The following is an 18,940-nucleotide window of genomic DNA, read 5'->3' on the forward strand; positions in this document are numbered from 1 at the left end:
TAAACTTACTCTCATGGCTGTCAAAAACTCTTAAAGTAGTCTACAATTTAATCAAAATGATTAGGATTATGTGTTTTAATGCTTTCATCACCTCCTCTCATTAATGGGCCTATTACATATTTGAAATGATTGAAACATGCATTTCATTGCATTGCCTTTATTTGAACTCTATCCTATTTTTATATTTTAAAATAAAAAGTTAAAAAATTAGGAGTAGCCTAATTAAAATTGATTTATCAAAAAAAAAAAAATTAGCCAGTTTACACAGTTCCCTCAAAGTAATTTGCCAAGTAGTCTATTTTCACACCTCTATGAAATGACAGGCATTTCTAATAGAGTGGGAGGTAACCTCTGGAGCGCGCCTGGCTTGATGCTCATATTTAGAGAGCCAGCGGTGTCTGCAGTGTTCAACATGAACCATGAGCTCTCATCTGAACCTCCCTAAAACTTACATTACAGTCTGCAATGTTTACATATGACGCAAAAGAATAAAAAAGAGAGAGCCGGTCTCACAGAGAGAAACACCATGGCGATGGATGGCGATTCTGGCTATGCTTAATTCTAATGACGGATGTACAGAACCATGATCGAGAGCATCACGGTGTGATTTACACTTTGAGGGATATATATAATCACCAACAACGACGATGTCGGTTTTACCCGTTATTTTGTTTTGTCACTTGCTTTTTTTAACAAAAATATACCTCTGTATGGAAACTGATTTTTGTGAACCTGTTCGACTTGACCGAGAAAATATCCCAAGTCCTGACAAACTGAACCGAGAACTTGTTGTTTACAGAATAAACGCTTTTAATCAGGAATTTTATCTCAATCTTCTGCCTGACTCCAGTTTTCTGGCTCCTGACGGCACATTTCAATATGACACCTCTTCGACCTCAAGTGCTTTTTCAGGACCTGCTCTTAGAAAATGCTTTTACTCCGGTGATATTAACGCAGACAGGAGTTCATACGCAGCTGTCAGTCTCTGTGAAGGTGTCCGAGGTGCGTTTTCTTATAACGGGATGGAGTACCTCATAGAACGAAGGTCGACCAACACAGATGATGCTGAGAAAACGCACATCATCCGCAGGAGAAGACATCTTCACGCTCGGAACTCAACATCTCGGTGCGGAGTTACATCTGGCTTAAACCCGGGCGCTGTGGAGTCCTTAGAAAAGTACAAGCACGTGAAGGGACATACGAGGAACTTCACAGAAACTTTGAGCAGATCGAAAAGATTCGCCTCTATACCGAGATACGTAGAGGTCCTGGTTGCTGCTGATGAGTCTATGGCGAAATTCCACGGTGACGACCTGAAGCATTACATTTTGACTCTCATGTCTGTCACTGCAAAGCTGTACAAACACCCCAGTATCTTGAACGCCATCAGTATAGTGGTTGTAAAGCTTGTGGTGATTAATGAGGCAGAAAAGGGACCCAAAGTATCCAGTAACGCGGCACTAACCCTGCGCAATTTCTGCACCTGGCAGAAGAAGCTGAATAAAAACAACGACAAACACCCAGAGTATTGGGACACGGCTATTTTGTTTACAAAGCAGGTAAGAAATACATACGGGTCAAAGCTATATTAAGTCATTTAAAATACCCCCCAAAATACCCCCCAACACATTTCATCATAATACCCTATGATGAAATGTGTTGTTGTTGTTGTTGTTGTTGTTGTTGTTTGAAAAAAAAAAAACATAGCCTATATCTATCTATCTATCTATCTATCTATCTATCTATCTATCTATCTATCTATCTATCTATCTATCTATCTATTTATATTTAAACCACTATGAACATAAAGATTACATTTTTACTAAGCACACACGCTTTGAGCTAGATTGTTAAAAGATTTCTCCTTTTCATCACCTCTGATACTATCCTGATTAGTCACTGACCCATACCTTCTTTTCCTAATTTGTTCCTTATAGTCACCTGGTATGGCTGAGTTTGTTACACATTACATCCTTCAGTGGTTTTGCCACAGTAGAAACCCTTTCTAAACGAACATGACATGCCATCTGGATATGAAAATCGTAAAACATGTCAAAGCTAGGGAGGGCTCCTAAAAGAAAATGTAATTTTCTACCATTTGATTCCAATACAAACTTAAAAGCAGCATTACATCATCAGAAAGCTGAAAGCACACGTCAGGAGTAACAAAAACACTCGATATAATACTGACTCAAGCAGAGGATTGATCTAAGTCAGCTGTCTCTATCTGCCTGCTGTGCCAAGATACCTGTGCTGCACCTGTTATTTCAGCAAGATTAACTCCATACTACTCCATATTACTCGTAAATAAAGCAATAAAAACGTCTTTTCTGCTAAATATTAAGTAAAAATGCTATTATTTTTAAGGATTAAAAAAGCATTCATAGCTTCACAACTGAATAATATATCTTCCTTCAAACTACACCGCTCCTCGTGTTTGACAGCATGAGAAAGTTGAACCATTTTTTTCAAGACACTATACTCAATGTTCCCAAATGTTCTTCCGTGAAGACTCCAGGTGGCTGCATTATGATGTTCTCGCATGGTTCCATCTGTCCTCTTAACAAGGTCATAACTACAGCTGTTTACAGGCATTCTTGACCACCCTTGCTGGTCCTGTGCTTCACATTATGTCATAGCCAGCTTGTATTCTGATTTGACTAATTGGAATTAGAAGGTTCACACACACATATGCTTTGGATCAGAGCAATGAGGAACATTTAAATGACTTCAGAGATTAATGAAGTTATTTTTATGGTGTAGATGTCATCTTCATACTGCTCCTGAAACAACTGATGCTTCTTATGTCACAATACAATGACTGATTTCACAGGACCTTTGTGGGGCCACTACGTGTGACACTCTGGGAATGGCTGATGTAGGCACCATGTGTGATCCTAAGAGGAGCTGCTCGGTTATTGAAGATGATGGTCTCCCCTCGGCCTTCACCACTGCACATGAACTAGGTGAGATCTATGTTTGGTTTCAAAGTCAGACTTTTGTGTGCTAAATAAGAAGGTGAACTGAAGGTCCCTCTCTCCCCAGTGGCCACCCTGAGACTGTCTGTGGTGTAATTACGTTGAATCCTTTAGGGTGATGGGAGGCTTCTCACTCCTGAAATTCTATCTCTGATTCCTTGATCTTTAATCATGAATGTTGTGCCAGCTGTTTCAAGGGAAAAAAAAAAAAAACATACTGTCATCCATTACTAATTTAGTAGAACGATGACAACAACATTCAAGAGTTTTCCACATCTCTTGATCCCTGGGAAACAAAGGTTTAATAAAAGACAGATGAGAAAACATTAGCAGATGCTGAAAGAACCACATTCACCGTGGCTGGTCCACGAGTGCCATCCTTATATTGTTTGTACAGACCTATTAAACTCTTTGAACATATTTGGATGTGTTAGTCATTGTACACCTTGCAAACAGACGACAGACAGACAGACAGACAGACAGACAGATAGATAGATAGATAGATAGATAGATAGATAGATAGACAGACAGACAGACAGACAGACAGACAGACAGACAGACAGACAGACAGACAGACAGGCAGGCAGGCAGGCAGGCAGACAGACAGACAGACGGAAAATCAGTCAGTAAAGGTTACTAAAATTATTGAATGTTACATGATGAAATTTTGACAAAAATTTAAAGAATATTTTTGTCAATAGACAAACTTTGTCAAAATATAAATATTAATGTCCAAGTTCCTTTATCGAAATGAAAACTGACATGGCTTGACTATATCTCTGGCTCTTGTCCAGGCCATGTCTTCAGTATGCCACATGACAATGTGAAGGCTTGTGAGGAGGCATTTGGAAAGTTGAAGGACAACCATATGATGTCTCCCACACTGATCCAGATCGACCACAACATGCCATGGTCTGTCTGCAGTGCTGCCATCATCACGGACTTCCTGGACGCTGGCCATGGTGATTTTGCCGACTACTCTGTTGTCTAACCCACACTGATATGTGTATCTCAGTCACATCTTTCAATACGCTCAGCACAAATGTACTCATTGCTCTCTAGGTGACTGTTTGCTGGATCAGCCCCAAAAGCTCCTGGCTCTTCCAGAGGACCCTCCGGGTGTCAGCTACTCGCTCAGCCGTCAGTGCGAGCTGGCCTTCGGCTCAGGATCTAAGCCTTGCCCGTATATGCAGGCCTGCTCCAAACTGTGGTGCACTGGGAAAGCTAAAGGACAGCTGGTGTGCCAGACTCGCCACTTTCCCTGGGCTGACGGGACGACCTGTGGAAGTAACAAGCTGTGCTACCGGGGGATTTGTACTGACAAGCAAAATACTACCAAAGACAAGGTGAGTGATATATCTGACTGCAGACAAATGCTCTTGATTTGTCAGTCACCCCTGGATATTAAAATAAGAATACTATTATACTCATCACAACTGCATTTATTTTAATCAAAAACAGTAATATTGTGAAATACTATTGAATTTTACTATGAATACTATGAATTTTCAGCATCATTACTCCAGTCTTCAGTGTCACATGATCCTTTAGAAATCTTTCTACAAGATGATTTATCAACCATTTCTTATTATTATCAATGTTGAAAACAGTTGTGCTGTTTAATATTTTTGTGGAAACCGATTTTCAGTATTCTTTGATAAACCGATATTTAATTTGAAATAAAAATATTCTGTAACATTATTAATGTCTTTACTGTCACTTTTAATAACTTTAACGTGTCCTTGTTGAATAAATGTTTTTGTTTCTTTCAGAAAACATCTTATGAACAGAAAAGTGTACACACAGTTGATATACAATAAATTATTATATTATATTATTGATGAAGACTGTATTTTTGTCCAATTTTCCAGTAAAAAAAAAAAAAAAAACTAAAAATATAAGTAGTCAAATTTACCAAAATCCATTTAAGGCATTAATGCTTGTTTTCATAAATGAGAAAAAAAAAATGTGTTAAAAACAAAATAAAAAGTTTGCCAATGCACAATAACAAAAACAATTTTATTCAAGATATAATATTTGAAAACAAGTCTACAAGATACGATCGTATATAGTGTTGATTATCACATTAATTTAACTTGTTTTAGGGATTTTTAGATTTAGATTTTTTAGATCATTTTTTAAGTGAAAAACAAGTTAAAAAAACTTGTTCGCCAGTCTTTTCATCAGGTTTGTAATAATTTCTAAGTCGTGTGGACTCTTTCCGCAGGTAGATGGCCGTTGGGGTCGATGGGGTCAGTATGGTCCGTGTTCCCGTATGTGTGGGGGAGGGGTGCAGCTCGCCAAAAGGGACTGTAACAACCCCGTCCCTGAAAACGGGGGCAAGTACTGCCAAGGACTGAGAGTGAAGTATCACTCCTGCAACACAGAGCCTTGCAAAGATTCAGGTAAACTAAATCTTTCAGCCTCATGATAACCAATGAATGAGTCAATATCCGTGTCTGACGATGATTATTTGGGACAGGAAAGAGCTTTCGTGAAGAGCAGTGTGAGACATTCAATGGTTTGAGTCTGAACACTAACAGACTGAGTCCATCTGTGGTCTGGGTCCCGAAATACTCTGGAATCTCCGTTAAGGACAGATGCAAGCTCATCTGCCGAGCCAATGGCACCGGTTACTTCTATGTCCTAGCGCAGAAGGTAAATAAATTGATATACCCGCTTCAATATTTTAAAGTTGTTTGACATTTGTGGTTTATGCAGGACGAGTTCTGAGCCAGTTTTTATCTCATGGAAGGAATAACAACCCCTTTTTCAAAGTGAACAAGATACTTTTAAAAGCAATGGTGGGCTTATCTCTCAGATATGGCTGTGTGGAATGACACAGTGCAGGGCTGCTTGTCACAATCACTCATGCTGTAGATGGGAAGAGAGAATCAGCCACAGTATCAGCAATCTATACAGCTGTTTCAGCTTACAATAGTTACACAACTACAACCATGTCCTAACCAGCAGCGCCACAACACAGCAACGGTGGTGCTACAGTCTGTTCGATGCTTGGTTTCTATTTCTAAGCTAGCCACGCCCACATGACGTCCCATTGGACCATAATCCTGCTTCTCGAGTACAGTAAATTTAAAAAAAAAAATCAGATTATCATCATTTGCACCACTGGGTCAACATACCACACATTTATTACTGACAGGGCCGGATTAAGAGTGCAGAGGCCCCTGGGCACAATGTCTCTTAGGCAGGCCAAATGTATATTTTGTCCAAGGACATTTTAATAAGGCATTTACAGTTTTACTGACTTAAAAGGAACTTTGTTGTACTATGCTGGGGTAAAGTTCATTAATGGTCGTTCTTTCCAATAGGAATTTGTAAAATTATGTTGGGTGGACCTCTGTGCCTCTAGGGGGGTTCGGGGGTCCCCCGCAAGAACATTTTGTACATTTTAAAGTTAAATCCCGTGCTCTTTGAGAGATCAAAATTAAGAGCTTCAACCCATGAACTGCTCGTTGAAAAAAGAAAAAGCATTGATTTGTAGCAGGACTTTAAAGAGGGCTCAAACATCTTTTTAGTTTTGAGAGTCTTAGTCTACATTACATTATCAATGGTGTTTTAGGATGCCAAACAATTATTATAATAATGTAACAATGATTTATATAATTATTCCTATGACGTAAAATCCATATAGCCTATAAATGTACTATATAAATGAAAATGAATATTTCAAAAGTATATTTTAGCCAACATTACACTATAATAAAGGAAAATTAAAATACTTTTGTCCTAATTTCTTCACATGCAAGAAATAAACCCTTGAGCTTTTATTTAGGAGAAAACACCAGATAACCATGCTGATCGCTTGAGCACACTTTTCTTTAAATCACGCAGCACAAACAGGATGCCTATTCTTAAAGAGTAACTAAACACTTAACCTACTTTTTTTAGTTAATGATCTGTAAGAATGGATCTTTATTAATACCAGTCATTGATTCGAGTAACTTTTTTGCCATTTGTTTATAAAGTGTTCTATTTCTACAATATATGGTGTAAAAACGTCTTAGTGCTGCCCTCTTCAGGTTGAACGGTGGCTACTGCAGTTGAATTTTCCTATTGGATATTTGCGGTGGTACGTGACACAGCGGTTGTTGGTGACGTAGGCAAGTTCCATACAAAGAGATGCGTCTCAGGTGCACGCCCCCTCCGCTGGGCTCTGCCCACTTTTCCAGAATTTTTCAAATATTGCCAGTGGGTGGAGTCAGGCTCTGACCAGGGGTTTAGTTACCCTTTAAAGTCTTGGGCTGTTTTATAAAGGCACAAAGTCATATCATGGTTTCGATTTTAGTATGTTGGCAAAATATAACGCTAGAGACCTTTAAGTTAGGTTATACATTTTACATCTCATACTGTACGTGTTGGTAAAAGGGAGAAGAGAGAGTTCGGCAAAAGGCGGATTCGAACTCGGGTCGAGCGCATCAAAAGCTGCTTTCAAGCACTTCATGCCCTACGAACGCCACTGTAGTTATTTCGTAACGTGCGTCTTTTTACTAAAAAGACAGGCACTTAATGCTCCGTTATCTAAAATGTAAAAAAAACAACAACACTTTTTTCTCCCCCTCGCTTGAGCCCCAAGTCCGCATGGCGAACTTGCAATGAAAACATTTTATCAGACCGGCCCTTGCGGCCTCGAAACACTACCGGTCCACCAGAGAAACTCCCGACTCTCCCGAACGCCCCTTTTATTTATTTTCCTATTTAAATACTTCAAAACAACCAGTGGAGGATGAAAATAAGATTGTTTTTGTACAATGACAAAACATTTGACTTGATGAAACATGGACAAGGAGAGCTAGAAGTGTTCCTGTTGATCATTTGGCAGAACATGCCACTAGCAACACCAAGGGCATAGGTTTTACTGGGAACTACTCTTGTATAACTCAACACCCTCAAGTTACCACACTTAAAAAGAGGCCGGTGGTGTAGTGATGGTGAATGTTATCTGTGTGACAGGTGGTGGACGGAACCACTTGTTCCCCTGACACCTCAGCGGTCTGTGTTCAAGGAAAGTGCATCAAGGCTGGCTGTGATGGCAAACTGAGCTCCAACATGAAGTTTGACAAGTGTGGTGTGTGTGGTGGTGACAACCAAAACTGCAAGAAAGTCTCTGGAATGTTCACAAAACCCATGTAAGTGCTTTATCTTTGAGTGAGTATATGGTTTTAATTTTATTTATATACATCTTTAATATTATTATTTATTTTATTGTAATATTTTAATTTAATAATTTAAAATGTTAAAGGCTGGTGGAACAACTTCCTTAAGGCCATTGTACACTGAGTCCGTAATTTTCGAATAAGTTTTTTTTTTCGTATTCGTGATTTGGTGGCTCTGGATTGTCCAACTCAAATGCAAACTCGATTCAAACTGTTAGCTACGGATGCAAAAAAACGCCCAAAAAAAAAAACCCGATTCGATTTTTTATGGCGAACAAAAGTTTCGGAGGCAGTGTGCAAGCGTGATTGACATAACGTGAGGTCGCATTTATTTTTTAACATGCGAAAATTTCGGACGGGAATTTCGGACTCAGTGTGCAAGTGCCTTTACCCATAATCCTATAATTAATTCACCTGTCATTCCAGTACAAATTCCAATTTAAATTTAATTCCAATTTCCAATTTAATCTTGAATTCTGAATATTGTCCAATCATGTGATCTGCTTTTATAGGAGTGGATATAACTTTGTGGTGACTCTACCGGTTGGAGCTGCAAACGTGGACGTAAGGCAGCGTGGTTACCGCGGTTTGATTAACGACGACAACTATTTAGCAGTGAAGAATGTCCAAGGTAAATACCTCCTGAATGGAAACTTCGTGGTTTCAGCGGTAGAAAAAGACATTATCGTAAAGGGAGGTTTGCTGCGCTACAGTGGAACGGGCACATCGGTGGAGACGCTGCAGATCACTAGACCTCTCAAAGAGTCTCTCACCGTGGAACTGTTGTCGGTGGGTAAAATGACACCGCCTCGCGTGCGCTACTCCTACTACCTGACTGTGGGAAATAAACAGGGCAAGATCTTAAAGAAGGAGGAGAGGGACCCTGCGCATAACAGCGTGCTGGAAGACAGCAATAAAGTGGAACTGAAGAAGCCGGCCTATCAGACGCCGTCTTATAAGTGGGTAACGGCGGATTGGAATAAGTGCTCGGTTACCTGTGGGAACGGGGTCCAAAGTAGATTGATACAGTGTTTGGACTCGGATGGGGAACCAGCCACACACTGTGATGGCACCCAAAGGCCCAGTACTATGAGGGTGTGTGGTGACCCTTGCCCAACGTGGAGCGTCGGCGAATGGTCCCCATGCTCTAAAACCTGCGGGAAAGGCTATAAGAGACGCCCACTGCGATGCATCTCTCAGACTGGGCTGCTTTTACCTAGAGACCATTGCTCAAGCAAAAGAAAGCCACAGGAACTGGACTTTTGCACCGTTCGGCCCTGCTAGAGACCCATTTTATGGAGATATAACGTGAAAAGCAGTGGTCTTTAATACTTGTGCGTTGGGAATGGGAATGTCGTCATCAATGAGGAATTTTACCATGTCGCATTTTAAGGTATAGTTAGATATCACCTACCTCGAAAAGGACAGGGTGTTTTAAAGCAACCAAATAAAACAGACCACGTAAAGTTGTTATGGCATTAACACTGTCACAAAAACAGACTTTTACAGCATCTCCTCTGCATGTGGTTTGTAGATAAAGTGAAGATATCCGATTTGTGGCAAAAGTGTTTTGAGTTTGTATTCAGACTTTATATACATGTGAATAATTTGATCTAAATGTGAAGCATATTGTATGCAAAAATAGGGCATCTTGGTCCATGCACTATTGATCATTTGTATTCGTATATTAAGATGAGCTAGTCAGTAGATTCAAGTGTTGCTAATCATTGAAGGTCCAACACGCAGAATTTAGGGTTACATATAAATATAGAGAAGACAAAACAATGGCGCCGAAAGTAGGCTTTTAGTTTGGGTTTATTAAACATAATCAGTATCTCACCCTGTCATTTTGGGTTGTGGAGGACAGATTCTGTAAACATATTTACATTAATAAAATAAGTCATGTTAAAGTTTTATATAATGGAGCTGTACACAAAGGGATAAAACAGATAACATACTATAAATAAATCAGTTAATATACTTTTATGGCAATCAACTTTATCAGTTATCGCTATCTATACTGCAAGTATAACATAAGAAAGTCTTATGGGTCTTGCAAAAACTGAACTCTGCTAAAAGATGCAGATATTTTACTATGACTGTCCTAAATCTAAAAAAGAAATATTAAAGAAAAATACAAGTCTTATTTTACCTGTATTCATACTACACATGCAGCTGCTATGGCCACTATGATTTTAGTAAAGTCACCATGGATGGAAAATCTAGTGTTTTATTGTAAATTAATTAGATGTATTCTCTGCTGGACTTATGAAGATGTTTTGTAATTTGTGAAAACAAACCCTGTAAACCAGATGTTGTTGCTGAATTTCATTTCATTCATTTAAAAGGTGCTCCCTTATTACTTTTTTTATTATTATTTCATCATTTGTTAATACAGCAAAAGGCACTCATGTTTTTGTATTGAAATTCATTGTATACTATGTATACATCCATCGACTGTGCACAAATAAATATAGAAATTACATTAAATGTTTTACGGTATCTCCTCACACTATTTGGGTATGGGGAAGTGTGTATGGATCATGAACATGTTAATGAAAAGCTTTAAACTTTACCAAAGGCCGGATGAAGCATCATGGACAATCCCATAGTATTCAATGACGACTGAAAACTCACTACCTTACCTACCTGATAATCCTCTACAACTGTGTGACAGAGCTCATCTATCGGATAGATAGATTAGATAGATAGATAGATAGATAGATAGATAGATAGATAGATAGATAGATAGATAGATAGATAGATAGATAGATAGATAGATAGATAGATAGATAGATAGATAGATAGATAGATAGATAGATAGATAGATAGATAGATAGATAGATAGATAGATAGATACATTTGGAAATGATCTGGTGTCATTAGTGAAAACAAAGTATATTTCCACTGACGAAAAAAGCAACATTTTTACAGCTGAAGATATTGGCTGCAAGGGAGCAAATAGTTTTCCATGTGGTCATATGAACTACTAATAAATATTATTCTTACTTCATGATGCACACACACTAACATACACACACACACACAAACACACACATACTGCAATAAAAAGAGTATATGGCTATGAAACTAACAGCTTCACATTTCAGGTCTGTATAATGAGGATTACGTTCAACACCTGGAGGAAAAAAACTAATGGTCAGCAACGCAGCACAGACAATCCACAGAAAACACTTTTTTAGCTTGATGAATCTAGGAAAAAAAAAATGCATGCATAGAAATAAACTTTTAATAAGAAATAATAAACTAGAAATAAACAAGAGTTTTATCCATGTTTGAGTGCACACAGTTTGTCCAACTCCAGGATATTAAAACTCTCAGCTGCTTTAGATCTATTGTTCCACGGGATTGACCTCGACTGCTCTTGATCCTTGAGAACACCCATGAAAATCTATATGATCAGCGTTGCTGAAGTTAATGCTTTAAGATGCCACAGGGAAATTTGGACCCATTTAAAGTCAAATAAGTGACGATGTGGGAAATAAATGAAAGAATGGCTTTTGGTCAAACGAGTCTGTCTCTGTTGTGCATTCAATCTAATAAATCCTTGAATTGAAAATTTATTAGTAATTTTAAAATGAACTCACTATCACACATTCAGTGAATGTTGGTGGATGACATATCCTTATTGTAAGCTTTTAACCTATTGTCACCAATAATGCTTTGTTCGGACCACCATACAAATCAAAAGCCAAGCGTGAAGGCGGAAAGCAATGGTTAAGCGCGAGAAAAAATGCTCTGTGAACCAAGAGGCCACTTCTTTCTTTGGCTTCACTTGCCTGTTTCAGAGAGCTGCTTTAAATCCACGTCATTCGAGACACGGCTTTTGCAAGGTCACTTGAGAGTTCAAGCTTAGAAAATGAACAGGACCTTCTGTTACGGGGGTCTCACATAATGAGCTGTTGGACAGTAAAAAATTGCAAAGTAATCTCTAAACGTTTAAAATGATCCAAAGCTCAACTGCTATTTCTAGAGATGACTAATATGCTACTGCCAGTGAGGTGTGAGGGAAGCCACAAAATTCAGTTTCATTTCAAGTTCATTAATTTAAAGTCTCTATTTTTTGTCTAAAATTTACCTTAAAAATTTCATATATGTAAATGTATGAATCTTAAAGGGACAATAGCCCAAAACATTTTTTGTCATCATTTACTCAGTATAAGATTGCCCAAACCTATGGATTATTTTCCACTGTGGAAACATAAAAGAAGATATTTTGAAGAAGAAGAAAAAAAAAGAAATACAGGTTTAAATTTTGATATTTTATATAAATATATATTAGGGCTGTCAAACGATTAATCGCATCCAAAATAAAAGTTTGTGTTTACATAATATGTGGGTGCACTATGTATAATTATTTATATATATATATATATATATATATATATATATATATACACAGGTATGTATATAAAAACACACATGCTTGTATATATTTAAGAAAGTCACTTTGAGACATTCAAATGAATGTGAATTTTTTAATGTCAGTAAAATGGAATTTTGATTCTAGCAACAATAAGCAATACAATCATCTAGGCAGCAATTCAAAAGCAAAGTCATAATACACTTTAGACAGAGAAAATGAATGAATGAAGTCTTGGTCTCACTGTCATTTTGGTAGTAGAATAATTGAATCTTAACTGGACTCTTCCTCTACCATATAAAACTAGGTTGCAAGAGAAAGTGAGATATATATAACAAATGATATTTTTTTTATTTAAAGGATGTGGTGATGAATTTATTTATGGTTATTTATCAGATCAGATTGTTTACTCTTGCATAATAGTGAAAAATCTCTCTAAGATTTGGAGGGGGGGGGGGGTGTTCAATTAGATGTATGCAAATATTTTGTGCTTTGGCTTGTCATGTGCCATTAATACTAGATTGCGTTAGTCAAACGAGGTGATCACAGAAAACTGATGATTAATGGGAATCATTTTTGTTCTAAGGTGGATCCTCTCCTCCGAGTCCGTTAGTTCAAATGACTGGTGAGTCTCCAATTCAACATTCAGAAATGTGCGATGCCATTTCTAGATGCTGTAAATAATGTATCAGTCATGAATTATTTTCATGTATTAATCAAAACTGTTGGGGTCTGTAACACTTTTTACTCGTGTTTGTAGTTCTAACCAAATCCTCGTCCAACCCGCAATGGTTTGTGGGCAATATCAGCCGTTAGAGTGTGCATCGATCTACACTTCTGATTCTGACCGGAAAAAGTAGACCATCCGGGTATCTTTGAAACACTCATTTCAACATACTACGATTTGGGACGTACTAATTCTAATTTCGAATAATATTTAGGACAGATAGTATGCGAATTGGGACGCAGCATTAGTGTTTACTGGATAATGTCTCTGAATAGGTTTACGCCCACTTTTGGGGGAAAACAAACTAGACTCCCCATAGACTTCAATACAAAATAACAGCAAAAAACAACGTCCGTACACAGCCGATAGGCGTAAATAACTTAAAGGGTTAGTTCACCCAAAAATGAAAATTCTGTCAGTATTTACTAACCCTCATGTTGTTCCAACCCCGTAAGACCTTCGTTCATCTTCGGAACACAAATTAAGATATTTAAGATATTAAGATCGCTCCTGCATACAGTCCATAGGCTTCTTGAGGGACTGGCTCTTGCTGTCCCCGAAAAGTCATTAAAGACATCGTTAAAATAGTCCAAGTGACTACAGGGGCTCAATCTTAAGTTTATCAAACGACGAGAACACTTTTGTGCGCAAAAAAACAACAAAAATAACGACTTTATTTCAACTATTCACTTCCTTCTCCATGAGCCTGTAAGTCAGTTAACGTAGTGTGATTGCGTAGAGCTACGTCACACGTAGGCTCACTATTGGCCGACGCTGGTCATGTGTGTGTGATGCGTGTGACGTACAATAACAGAAGCTTACGCTATTAAACTATAACCTGACTCGCGCAGAGGGAGAAATAAACGAATAGTTGAAATAAAGTCGTTATTTTTGTTGTTTTTTTGCGCACAAAAGTGTTCTCGTCGTTTGATAAACTTAAGATTGAGCCCCTGTAGTCACTTGGACTATTTTAACGATGTCTTTAATGACTTTTCGAGGACAGCAAGAGCCAGTCCCTCAAGAAGCCAATGGACTGTATGCAGGAGCGATCTTAATATCTTAAATATCTTAATTTGTGTTCCGAAGATGAACGAAGGTTATACGGGGTTGGAACAACATGAGGGTGAGTAAATACTGACAGAATTTTCATTTTTGGGTGAACTAACCCTTTAAGAAATCACTTATATGAAACATGTCAAGTAATTATATGTCCACCCTGCCAGCCATAGAGCGTGAAAGATACATACACAAACTTAATTTGGCCAATTTAAAAACACGTCTCTGTATTCTCCCAGCGTCAAATTGGTGTAACAACCCCACCCAGTGGCCAGAGGTGTCTTACCCGGACATTTATTTGTACCTCATCGAGTCACCAGGTAAGCCCCTGGATGATTTTATTTCATTTTTTTAAAGTAAAAAACCTTAATGTATATATAATGAATTTATGATGATGATGGCAGGTAGCCTGGGCTAGTTGATTACGGGCATAAAAAAATGTATCTTTCATGCTCTATGGCAGGCAGAGTGGACATATAATTACGTGACATGTTTCAAGTGATTTCTTAAGTTATTTACGCCTGTCGGCTGTGTACGGACGTTGTTTTTTGCCGTTATTTTGTATTGAAGTCTGTTTCCCCCAAAAGGGGGCGGGGACAAAATTGACAGTTAAGTTCCCGGATGTGCCGGTTGTGCGTTTATGGCATTGACTACAAATGCAGTGAAAGTTAAGGTGATGAGCAGGTTGTTGAGCTGTGGAGTGCAACCTGACCTAGGGAGCAAACGCAATTTTTAAAAATAAAAATGTCAAGGTTTCCTATGAAGGAGACGGCGGTATTAAAATAGCCTAGCTATGTTTATCTGAGTGATAACCGGTACAGTGTTTCCCATACATTTATTAGTGGCAGCCCACCACATTATCAGCGCTGACCGCCACTAATTTCCGTGTTTTTAACAATTTAAGATGGGAAAAGTTGTAATTGACTGCAGAGTTGCGTGCAGCGCATATTCTCACGCTCTCTCTCTCTCTCTCTCTCTCTCTCTCTCTCTCTCTCTCTCTCTCTCTCTCTCTCTCTCTCTCTCTCTCTCTCTCAAACACATTTGACAGCGGACGAGTGTGTATTGAATGGTTAGTATCATAAACAGCGCTGCACAGATCCATCCAACATGCTGCCAGTGGCGCCTCCAGAAATTTTTCGTAGGGGTGGCCAGATGGGGCCAGTTAAAATCTTGGGGTGGCACACCAAAACTACAGTATAAACCATAATTTCAGAATTGTTTTCTACTGTTGTAATAAACCAGCCTGTAGAAAACTATCAGAAAGACTTAAGGAAACTCCTACTGATATACTTTGGTTTGTTGTGTAATATTTAATGTTACTAATGATATTAGTAGGGCCCAACTAATATATATTACATTGTATAATGATATATATTATATGATATATAAGGGTCCTTGCCCCACAGTAAATTTCCAGATACTTACATAATTGTGATGAATTTAATCATTTTTAAGTTATTAGTTTGCAGTGTAAGATTACAGTTAACACATTTAAATATTACATAAATGTATTATGAATTTTTAATACACTTAATGAGTGTATACATCAGCAGCAAAAAGTAATTCTTGAAAAAATCTGCACAGTAATTTTATAAAATCTAAATATGTTAATAAAACAAATTACTATTAGTTCTCTTTTAAAATTCAATCAGGCAATCATGTCACAATTTTATATTTATATATTAATGTCAAGAATTCAGAAGTGCATAGCCTAAACTACAAATAAATTATATACAATTAAATTATGCTTATTTAAAATGTATTGAGCAGGCTAGGTATAACAAAATATATTGGCTTTTAATAATATTTCAGTGCGCAAACCCATGATTACATGAAAAACAGAGAGCACACAGCGTGTATGCGCATCGCGGGTGCAGATTGATGTGCTCAAAGCAACATGGAGTCACAGTGTGCAGCAGCACTGCGCTTCAGAAGTGTGCATTTAAAAGCTCATGTCACAAATCGAAGAAATGTTGAGCGCACAAATCCAAGTGCGATTTGTTCCTTTGTTTCACAGTTATTGTGCGTTTGATGCCGATTCATAATCCTTGTGATATGTATGTGTGATCTAACAGAACACGGTAGTGAGTCGTTTAAAAACAGCAACAAACTCCAAGAAAATAAAGTAATTTTATGCGAATATACAGACTTTTATCTACAGATCATGCATTTATAATGTCAATATATCATATTGGAGAGAGTTTTACCGTGCATCCAAGAGGCGCGCGTGCTGTTTGAATATGAATGGAGAATGATGACAGCCGCAGAGGAGGGAAAACGAGTTTATACTTTAATGATGTAAATATACTTCTGTTCTGTCCCTCACGTTAAGCTATGGAATGACTTCAGATGACTTTGTCACCCAAACTGACGTAAAAAAAGCGGGAGGTGCCGAAAAGCGCGCTGTTTGCATCCCTGCCTGTCCGAACGTGGCAAAAACGCACCTAAAAGCTGCTATAACAGTATACCATTTGGCACTTAAAAAGCACGTCACGACACATAATTCCCCGTCTTCTTTTACTTAAGAATATTTTTGACTTATTTATAAAATGCATAACTGATGCTACAAAAATTAATACTGGCCATTGGGGTGGCCAATGGGGTGGCCAGGAGTCGGCCAGGGGTGGCCATGGCCACCCCTGGCCACCCCCTGGTGGCGCCATTGCATGCTGCCAATGTGGAGACCCACCTTAAAAAAAGGTTAGCAAGCATGTAAGTAGCCTAGCTAATAAGGAGAGCTACAGTATGTTAACCTTATCAAACCCCGCCGTCGCGCTCGCTACAGTTTTTTTTTTAACACTGCGGTAAATCAGACACGGTAGCATCTTGTCTCCAATTTTTGTTCAACGGGTCTGGTAGTGTCACATTTCAGTTTGGCCAGGTAACATTTATTTTCTTTGACTGGCAAGAAATACCAGCTAGGTTATTTACTTGTTATGGATTGTCTCCGCAAATGTGCTGGAAGTTAAGTTTGGGCCAGATTAATGCACATGCGCAGTACCGTTTGTTTATGTTGTCACTGCTGAAAGGCAGCGTCTATAAAATAAGGGTGAAAATCAAAAGATGTACGTCTATTTTAATTCTAACGTGAGAAAAACAGGAATTGGGGAACGTTTTATGTATAAAAATGTACTGAAATGAAGAAATTGACAACATAAAGGACCTGAGTGTTCCTCACTTTAGTCACCAGGGGACGACATTCAACTGGCCAGATCTCGTAACGACTGTCCTCTCCTTTCTTTAGAGATTTATTAGGATTATGAAAGATATGTTGATCAAGGTGAATGATAATGAGAGACTTGTTAGAAAATAATATTTTGAAACAGGAGGTCTGTTTGCAGCGGATTAACATTACAAATCGATTTCACAAAGGAGTCAAGCGATTTAGAAATCCCACCAAGACGTCTTGGTGGGATTTCTAAATCGCTTGACTCCTTTGTGAAATCTGTACAGTTGCATTTGGGGCTACAACAAGATGCTTAAAGACGTATTAATAAAGTGCCCCATGTTTTATCTCAACACTTTAATATCCAATTATTCTGCACTTGCGAACGAAATGTTCAGTTTGGCCATGTCCACACTAATACGTTTTTGTTTGAAAACGTATATTTTTCTCTCCGTTTTGGCCTTCCGTCCACACTGAGACGCCGTTTTAAGTCAACAAAAACGTATCGTTTGGAAAACGCTCTCCAAAGTGGATAAATTTGAAAACGCCGTTTTCGCGTTGTAGTGTAGACAGTGAAACCGGAGGTATTTCAAAACGATGACGTAAGTTTAGTCATGTGGACCATGTAGTACCACGTGATTGTATTGACGTGACGCGCGGAACGCAGGAGGGCAAGGAGTGAAGAGCGCAATGGACGAGATGGAGGAAAATCTGTACTGTAGCTACTACTTTAGACGCTATTACAAGAGAAATATATAAACAGAAAATCGAAACATATGTTGGACGTGATCCTTACGTTATGAAGAGGACCGATTTTCAACTGAATTGAGAGATTTGCCTTCCATCGAGGCTGTATAGCAACTAACTCGTCTTACAGACATACTTTGACTTTACAAAGTTCGGAAACTGCTATGTTACACAAACAGCCACATAAGTGTATTTAAACACCTGAATAATGTAATTATAAGCCACATAAATATTAACTCACAGTTGACGAAGTGATCACTGCGCACACACACACAGGCATTTTCCCATTCGGCTCCTCCCGACCGCAGACGTAGGTTTAAAAGGCATTTTCCCGGTGTTTTTCTGTCAATTTCTTGTATTTTCCACCCTTATGAACAACAACGTTTGGCACACGCTAAAAACTCCTCGTGGTTTGATCGATTTGAGCAACCATAAACGACGCAAAACATAGGCATTTTGAGTGTGTTAAAGTGCTTCCTAAATATAGAAATCACTTCCTGCCCTCCATTTGCGCTTCGCGCCATGGCAACGCAGTTGCGTGACGTCACGTGAAAACAAGCTATTGTGCCTGTTGTGTTATTCAATTTTACACTATTGCTAAAATATGTTACGTTCTATGTTACTTAATATGTGCTATTCTTCATAGCACAGCACTGCAAAGATGACAGATAATGTAGCTTACTCACATTTGCTGTCCTGCGGCAA

General features: G+C 38.4%; 1 protein-coding gene across 1 annotated transcript; it reads left to right on the forward strand.

Moving 5' to 3' along the window:
- The first annotated feature begins 397 nt into the window (after positions 1–397).
- On the forward strand, positions 398–10,649 carry adamts15b (ADAM metallopeptidase with thrombospondin type 1 motif, 15b). The gene is made up of 8 exons (XM_039670411.2): positions 398–1,559; positions 2,834–2,966; positions 3,773–3,940; positions 4,041–4,324; positions 5,206–5,383; positions 5,461–5,636; positions 7,953–8,128; positions 8,668–10,649. Exons 1-8 carry the CDS (start codon positions 648–650, stop codon positions 9,437–9,439), a joined length of 2,799 nt encoding a protein of 932 aa, XP_039526345.2. The 5' UTR covers positions 398–647; the 3' UTR covers positions 9,440–10,649.
- The last annotated feature ends 8,291 nt before the right edge of the window (positions 10,650–18,940 follow it).

The sequence above is a fragment of the Pimephales promelas genome, chromosome 16 (genome assembly GCF_988280905.1).
Source record: "Pimephales promelas chromosome 16, fPimPro1.hap1.1, whole genome shotgun sequence".
Lineage (NCBI taxonomy): Eukaryota > Metazoa > Chordata > Actinopteri > Cypriniformes > Leuciscidae > Pimephales > Pimephales promelas.

What these genes read in the sequence shown, in the direction of transcription:
- adamts15b (XM_039670411.2), top strand. Translation starts at nt 648, where the DNA reads ATGTCGGTTTTACCCGTTATTTTGTTTTGTCACTTGCTTTTTTTAACA. An exon ending in CTTCCTGGACGCTGGCCATG is followed by an intron (nt 3,941 to 4,040) that starts GTGATTTTGCCG and finishes ATTGCTCTCTAG; the next exon opens with GTGACTGTTTGCTGGATCAG. An exon ending in AGAGCCTTGCAAAGATTCAG is followed by an intron (nt 5,384 to 5,460) that starts GTAAACTAAATC and finishes TATTTGGGACAG; the next exon opens with GAAAGAGCTTTCGTGAAGAG.